This window comes from Lactuca virosa, chromosome 5, assembly GCF_052849685.1.
Source record: "Lactuca virosa cultivar CGN04683 chromosome 5, Lactuca_virosa_CGN04683_v6, whole genome shotgun sequence".
Classification (NCBI taxonomy): domain Eukaryota; kingdom Viridiplantae; phylum Streptophyta; class Magnoliopsida; order Asterales; family Asteraceae; genus Lactuca; species Lactuca virosa.
Genome location: NC_136430.1, coordinates 459,358,483 through 459,367,224, shown reverse-complemented (window position 1 = coordinate 459,367,224; position 8,742 = coordinate 459,358,483). Strand labels below are relative to the sequence as shown.

Here is an 8,742-nt window from a genome sequence, read left to right as displayed (position 1 = left end):
ATAAGGACACATATAAGAAGCATTAATTGAAGTGTTAATTCTAAAAAATATTATCATATGATAAACATTAATTATATATAATATTACCATATTTTATTTTATATATATATATATATATATATATATATATATATATATATATATATATATATATAAAGTAATTAAAAAAATAAACCAGTTTATTGGGTGATAAATCCTTCCATAAGAGCTTAACGGCCATAGTCTCGAGTCTTTTTCAAAATTACACCCTCCCTTTAAGCATGCATATACATATTATAGAAAACTTAAGTTATATGGTGTTGTGTGATCAATGATCACATTTACTTTCTCACACCTCTTATGATTTACATGTCATTATATCATCACATCACTCATCATCCTTTCCTTTCAATTTCTTTCCATCTAGGAAATAGCCACACATCATCTCTCATCATTAAATGTGTATTAGGCTGTTATTCAATACAAGCGAAAGGTAAAAAGAGAACAAAAGGAAGGGGAAGAAATGTGACGGGAACTAACCATAGGTTGGGGAAATAGGACGTGATGCGATATTCATGCAGGGAGGCCATAATGCCACATTGCTCATCGCATGGGTGCGGTGCACCCACATTGCCAAGCTTAATAGTAACATTATAAAAATAACTTGAGTTGGTTCAAAGTAAACAAGTACGACCTTTATGTAGGAGGTTGTCGGTTCACATCATTCATCCATTTTCTTGTCCTTTTTTTTCGAGATACTAACATAACACTCATAGCGATATGAGTTGTCCCAATCAGCACAAAGAAGCAACTTCATCTTTGATAACGGGAACTTTGGATGAAACCTATTAGTGGGCCTAGCTTGAAAGTTCACCCCTTTCTCAAGGGCAAAATTGCTATGAATGAATTTTTAGGGTCAAACCAAAATAACGTAAAAACTTGAGGGGGTTCCTATGGATAACTCTAGATATATATTGATAGGCCTGTCAAATCGGGCCGTCGTGTCGTGTTTTTGTCTGTCACGACACGACACGACAAAGTTTTTTGTAACATGAACACGACACGACACAGTGTCGTGTTTTTTTCACTAACACGAAAACGAACCAATTAAAAAACGACAACACGAAACAAAAATAATATTACATAACTATTATTTTATTTAATTTATATTTAATCATATATAACACGAAAAACACGACACACACATGCTCAATCGTGTCAATTTCGCGTGAATTTGTAAACACGAACACGACACGACATCGTGTTTTTTATACTTGACACGAACACGACACGAAAACGAATTCGAATTTTGATTTCGTCCCGATTTCGTTTCGTGTCGTGTATTTTTGTCGTGTCGTGTCATAAATTGACACCCCTATATATTGAGGATTAAATCTACAAATTAACACATAGTCGGAGGAAAAAATATGTAACTTACCCATGAGAAATACCGACTACCCATTTATAGTCGACAAACATCAACTTGCACTATTTCTGTCTTGATTCGGATTCACGGTTGGATCCTCCAAAGGCCACAAGAATTAAATTCAACAAATCTCCTCATTTCAATCTAAAATCAATTGGATCACAAAAACCACAATTTTAATTTTTCATCTTTTTTTCCCTGCCAATCAAAACCCATGATCCTTAGAGAAAATCTTCGAACGTCAGTGTTAGCAGTATAGTACAAAAATGTAGGGATTTCTGACCCTCACACACGAGAAACAGGATTTGGGTTAAATTCCATAACTGATAACTTTTCTCGTGCTGATGTTTAAGCTGTATCTAATGGCCTCTAATGGGTATCTTCCTACCCTCGTGTTTCGTCCAGAACAAGGATTGAATAGAGTACCCAAGGTGATTCTCGTACTTTTTCGGTTTATTGATTTTGTTGGTTTTTAGGAATTTCAATTGGGGTTATTCGGTCAACGTTTTGGTTATGTGCACTGGTTTGATTTGATTAATCTAGAACTGTGTGTGCGATTTTTTTAGCTGTTTGTAGTTATTGATGTTTATGTGTAATTATGTATTCTGTGAAATTGTTGTGGGTTTGATGGATTAGGGTTGGATTGTTTTGGGGTTTATTGGAATAGAGTTTTCGAATAGTTCTTGTGGGGTTTGTAATTATGTGCTAGTGTGCGTGTGCATATTCATTAAGGTTGGAGAAAATATCTATTAGATACATAGGGGCATAGGGCAAGCAAAGCTTAATAAAGCTTTAAGTGAGTTCTTATAAACTTTGAACTCGATTCCTTACACGTTTTGAGTTTATATTGGTACTCAAACTCGATAAAGTTCACCTTTGATCTCTAACTATTCTAGAAAGGCCAGGTGCTCTAGGGCTATTGTTGTTGCATATATGCATAATAAGATGCTGTTTTAACTTAATGGACTTAATTGGGACAAGACGTAATTCGATAAGCTATATATGGTTGTTTCTTTGTGACTTAATGCAGAAAGAACGACTTAATACAAAAAGTCAAGGAAAGGAAACTTTCCCATAAAATTTTTTCCTCATTTCCTATAGTATGCCATAATTTTCTCAGATATATTTTGAACATCATTTAATCACTTGTTCTCTCTGTATGTTTGCTTCATGTTATACACATATTTATTACCTGAATGAACTTAACATATTATCGACATTTTTGTACTGCTATGGTTATCATTCATTACCATAATTTTTAGCTTTTCAGATTATTTTTATGCTGTGAAAATTGCATTATGTCGGTTTCATGAGCAATTTAACTTTTTGAATCATCATATTTGTTGAAACAAAACTCCGTTCTTATAGCAAGACAAAAGAAACACCACACATCTTAACAACGAGTGGTTTTGGTAAAGATCTACAAATGTAAATGCAAAAAGATCATTGTTTCAAATTTGAAATCCCCATTTTGACCTTGTAAGTTTCGTGTCTCACTGTCTCTATTGCAGGACTCTCAGCATCTGTTGCCTAATTATGAACTACGAGAAGACTTGATACGTTCAAGTCCCCTGAATATGGGATCAAAACAAATTGGGGATCCATGGAAATCAACAACAGGGCTATTCAACAACAACAATAACAACAACCAGTTTGTCACAATTGACCCCACTTTTACAAAACCTGTGCTCATTGACATGCAAGGTCACCCCTCACTCTCTTTGTATTTTGAAAACTCACATTCAAAGTCAAAGAATTGAAGTGATAATCTTAATATCTTATAATTTCATGGATGATGATGTTGTTTTGTACAGATTGTTGCCCAAACTCGGAGCTTTTCAGCTATAAGTTTGTGATGCCTGGATTACTTGAAGTAGAAAAAGATGGACATGGAGTAGATCTGTCATTGCTTTCCAACCTAACCGGGCTTCAAACTGATTACAAACCATATGTTCCTGATTTGGGTTACATGGATTCACGGCTTATATATCCAAATCCAGAATTTGATTCCCAGAAGCCATTGATGGACTTAGTTGGTGATCTTGTTCAACATTCTGAAATTACAATCCATGAAGATGGACTTGTGTCATTGACTGGGACTAAGAAAGAGATGAAGGACATACTTTCGATTCTTGCTGAGTTTTACTTGTCAAAGAACTTGAATAACTGGAGAAGACACTCCACTTTGGTACCACAGTTTGATAGGTACGTGTAGATGTGTATATAGATATAATAGGCAAAAACGTGTATACATCCTCTTTTGTTGTATTTATGTTTGTAAAGATTGATAATTTTGTGCTATAAACAGGTTGTGGTTTGATGAAACAAGCTATTATGGTTCTGCTTTGGAGATTGAAAACGTGATTGTTGCTCCACAAAAGAGGTATGTCTATTTATTTATTTTTGTTTTGATCTCTAATTGTCCTGCTACTTAACAGAATTAGGTGTTGTTTCTTTTTGACTTAATGGGAAAAATCTCATTTCCTTCTCCCTTCTTAATTTTCATTCCATGGGGGAGAGGTGTTTTTTTTCCTCATTTGTTCATGGAATGGAATGATATATGATAATTATTAATTACTTGTATTTCTATAATCTTCAATAACAATAATATTTCAAAATTTCAGTTAACTTTTTTTTTTTTTTCAAAAGTAACAAAATATTTTTTTGATTATAATTCTATTTTAAGATTATATTTAATTTAATTTAATATTTTTGTAAACAGTTTTTCTAAAATGATAAATAAATCTTCTTTTTGATATTGATATACATATAGTGTATATTTCATACAACTTGAAATATGTTTATATGTAATTTATTAAGCGATATATCTCATCTCATTAACTTTTTTTTTTTTTTTTTTTCTTATTTATCAGTTTAGTTTTATTTAGTTTTTTTAACTATACATAAAAGACCATATTTGAATCAGTCCTTTTTTGTCCATTCCATTCCTTTGTGATTCCACTCCATCATACCAAACAGTCCCTTAATCCTCCAAGCTATATATTGGCGTTCCTTTTTGACTTAATGCAGAAAGAATAAGTTAATAATAATAAAAAAAAGTCAGGGAAACAAGTTTTTTTCTACAAATTTGTACTCAATTTAATCTATATAATGTGACACAGCCCAGAGAAGAGCAAACAGAAGGCATCACAGAAAAAGAAAAGCAACCGTAACAAGACAACAATCAGACAAAACACAAGCAACTACAGTGAAGCCTGTGAAAGCCTTTTATCAATCATTTTTGACAAAAACCGCAACAGTAGTAAAGCTGCAATTGCAATTCCCGCTTTAAAAAAATCGGGCCCCGAGCTACCAAATCTTCTAACCCAATTCTCAGCCAGCATTGCGGGAACCGGAATCGCGGTTCTTTTTTCGGTCATATGTAAAGTAGCGAGCGGGCGGGTCCCGTTTTGTTCATCAAAACTGCTGAATACGGGCCTTGGGCTTGGGCTTGTGTGGCTCTCGTGGGCTGTGAACAGACTTAGGGATACGATTGTGATGATTAATAAGAATTCAAATAAGAAAAAGGGGTTGAAAGATGAGGAAATGATGAAACAATTGGATACAAGTGTGAAGGAAATTTACTTCAGAGCAGGAGCTTTAATGATGGTGATGGTGCTGAGGCTTGCTTGAATTGGAGGTATGGAAAATAGACAGTTGATGTGAAAATGTGTATTATGGTGTAAATGATGTGTGTGAAATAGGGAAGTCGATTTGATTTGTTATATGATATGATATGGAGTCGATATCAAGTTTTGCCTGAAATAACTACTCCTAATCTGGATACATTCTTGAAGGATCATGAAAATTGAAACAATAATTTTGTTTTTTATTTTTACATTCTTATGACATAAATTGATAATCTAAAGGTGGGTTAAACCTTTGATTTTGAATAGGAAAACTTGAAATAGTTATAGCAAATTAGCGAATGAAGTTGGGGTAGAGCCAGAGGTATTGTATATTTGTATTCTCATGGCCACATTGGAAAGGGTTTAGCTATCTACTTGTTAAACTTTACAAGGCTGCAGGTAGTGGAACTCGGCAACCTTCGGCATCGTCTAGTTGTACTCGGCAAACACCGCGCCGCCACCTTGGTTTTTGTTGCTCGGCATCGGAACTCGGCAACTGCTTGCCGAGTTTAAACCTTCCCTTCAACCAATGAGCTAACGGCTCTTTTTTTTTTTTTTTTTTTTTTTTTTTTTTTTTTTTTTTAAATACCTATAAATACAACCCCACACACCACATCAAAACCTATTTCTCCATTCTCTTTAAAAATGTCATCTTCACCTTCATCCTCAGGTTATTTTTGATGCAGTGTTAGAATCGTCCATAGAGGTCATTTAATCCGTTGAACAGAAGATGGAAGAACTACGTCAATAAAATGACGAAAATGCGAGGCGGAGAAAAAGAAGATACATACAAAGAAATAGTGAAGTTGGTCACTAACGCCTCATGCAAGATTAATTTGATGAACACACGACTTTTCAAGGCTATTATTTTCATCGGCGATTCCGTATGCACAAACATTTGTTTCAACGTATAGTCAACGACGTCATGGAAGCATGCCTATATTTCCAACATTGTGCAGATGCTAGAGGTACATTATGGTTTTATTCCCTTACAAAAATGCACAACCGCACTTCGTCAACTAGCATATGCCACTTCCCCGATGCACCAGATGAGACTCGTAGGATGTCCGGACATACTGCACAACAAAACCTACACAAATTTATGTTATCCTAGATTGCCTCCACTGGGAATGAAACAATTGTCCGAATGCATATTAATGCCAATACACCAAGGTGATCATGGTTATCCAACCCCAGAACACAAGTGATAAATTTTGTTTTTCTTCCATATACTTCTATTTCTTTCCCCTGCCCTCCTTTCCCTCCCCTCCCCCTTCTTAAATTTTACACTCAAGAACAAGGTTAATTATTCGATTAGTAACCTCTAGTTTCAGTGCTTCTCTTCATATAACACCAACCATACACAATATTTGTACTCTTTAACGCATATACACATGATAAATATTTATAAAAATATATGTAGCAAATTAACATACATAAATTGATAATACATCAGATACAAACAACAAATACCGTTTTAGTTTCAAACCAGCACCCACCAATACCATATATTAAAATGTCACTTAAACGACACCGTCTTCCCATTAGCACCCATACTTGATGTGGCCCGCAACTTAAGCCTTGCACGGCCAATGAAAGTGGACACCTTGTCATTAAAACTATCGTTCCCAGCAACCGTTTTTGCATCTCCAATATCTGAAGGAGCACTCATTTTCATTTTCATACGACCAATAAAGCTATCAAACCTTGCCTCACCAAACGTCTTCTGATGATCACCCAACTCTTTACCACCATTACCATTACCATTGCTATGTTTCTCCACATTCTTACCAGAAAAATGAACATTCTTAACAGATTTTACCTCTGGGGGAGGAACAAACTCGATCGGAATCTCTTTTCCTGAAAAGGGTTGTTGAAGAGCCATCGGTTGAGTGAAAGAAACACGAGGTTTTGATGAGAATGAAGGACGAAAGCGACCAAATGTAGCTTTACGAATCCTATCACATGAACCCCTTGATGGAGTTTGGCTTGATTGGTTTCTTGCCATGCATGTGTTGCAAATGAAGGTGAGGTGTATATGACCATTTAATAGAAGTATGGCACACGTTAAAGTGTAGAAACAGCAACCGAGTTCATCACTGTTTACAAGCTAAAAGCGATTAAAAAATGTCAAAAAAGGTTTGGCAAACGATTCTGATCACACTTCTAACACGTTGTATATTGAGTCTGGATCGTATGCGGTTCTCTCTTATGCGAACTTTCTCGTGTTAAAATGGAAAAGATGGCGAAAACAACTATTTCTTTCTCAAATTGCAGGTAGAATCAGATTCTTCATCACCCAATAGGTTAACGGGGCCTCAAAAACTAATGATTGTTTTGGAAACATCCAAAAACAGGAATCAGATTCTGGGATTGGCTTCAAAAGTCTAAATATGCAACATTCTAGGATCTTATGTAAAATACTAAAATATGCTCTTGTCAAAGTTAAAACCTCGTAACAATTATCTTACTAGTTACTAGTGACTGGTGAGTCTTTCTATCTACAAGGTTTATACAACGGAAGGCCTAAATTTGGGAAGTGTTCTTTTAAGAAATCGAAACTGTATTTTTTTTTTTGTCGATAAGACATCAGATAGATCCCCAGTAGTTTGGCGATTTTGTAACAATCATTTACGCGAAGTTAATTATACAACAAGAATACGAAAATTAACAAAAACCAATTGTTCAAAGTTTCACGCTTTCTTTTCTGTTTGCCTTCAGTCATTACGTCTTCGAATAGGCAAACAGGGGCATCATAGTTTATGGATATGTTTTTTTTTCCTTAACGTGGATGTTTAAGGTTTAGCCAAAGTAATTAAGCTGGTAAAAATGAAGCAATCGGGCCGAGTTGACATTTAATTACATGATCAGTCGGTTTAATAATTTAGAGTAAATTACACAATTGGTCCCTTTGATTTTGGTTAGTTTGTATATTTGGTCGCTAACTTTTTTAAAATCATACCAACTGTTTCGATTTTAGTGGCTAATCAGTTTGAAAAGACAAATTTAGCCTTGCTGAATTTTTTTTACTTTTTTATATTTATTAATTTATTCCAAAAAAGGCTAATAAAATGTGGGCTATTGATTCCTCTCTTGCCACCCAAACACGAGACAACCTTTGTTTTCTTGCCTTTACATCCGTCGTCTATAGGTCACCACCACCAAACACCCCTTCTTCCTCATCCCTCCTCTATCCTCTCTCTTCACCGGAAACATGCATCACTCGTTCTCTTTTTCTTGCTTTATACCAACGGAAGAACATAAAAACTTGTATCTGCCTAGTTTTTGAAATTGCTCTCGATATTGGTTCTGAAACCATTAAGTTCTGAAACCATTGACCTTTGGAAATCCGATTGTTCAGAACCCTAATGGCTTTCATATCACATGACAAACCTCACCGCACAATTTGTGCGCCATGGTGTGGTGTTACCGCACGAGTGTGGTTCCAGATGGCATTGACCGTACCCTGCTCTCATACTCTCCAATGTTAGAAAAATGTTCCAACTTTTTAATAAAACAATTTAATGTGTTATATGTACCTGCGTACTAGTTTTCTGACTTTTTAACGGTTTTATATGTTTGACCCGCTTTTAGCTACTTTGTTTTAATCTTCATATGTCAATATAAACCAATGTAACTAATCATTGAAGTTCAGAGAATCGATTTTAAGTTTTGTAATATACGCATTCTTTAATTTATGATCTTATA

The 8,742-nt window shown here is 34.9% G+C and overlaps 1 protein-coding gene across 1 annotated transcript; it reads left to right on the top strand.

Moving 5' to 3' along the window:
• Positions 1-1,475: 1,475 nt before the first annotated feature.
• On the top strand, positions 1,476-5,237 carry LOC145114549 (uncharacterized). Its single transcript, XM_079050593.1, has 5 exons — positions 1,476-1,836; positions 2,917-3,109; positions 3,220-3,610; positions 3,714-3,788; positions 4,528-5,237. Exons 1-5 carry the CDS (start codon positions 1,750-1,752, stop codon positions 5,036-5,038), a joined length of 1,257 nt encoding a protein of 418 aa, XP_078906719.1. The 5' UTR covers positions 1,476-1,749; the 3' UTR covers positions 5,039-5,237.
• The last annotated feature ends 3,505 nt before the right edge of the window (positions 5,238-8,742 follow it).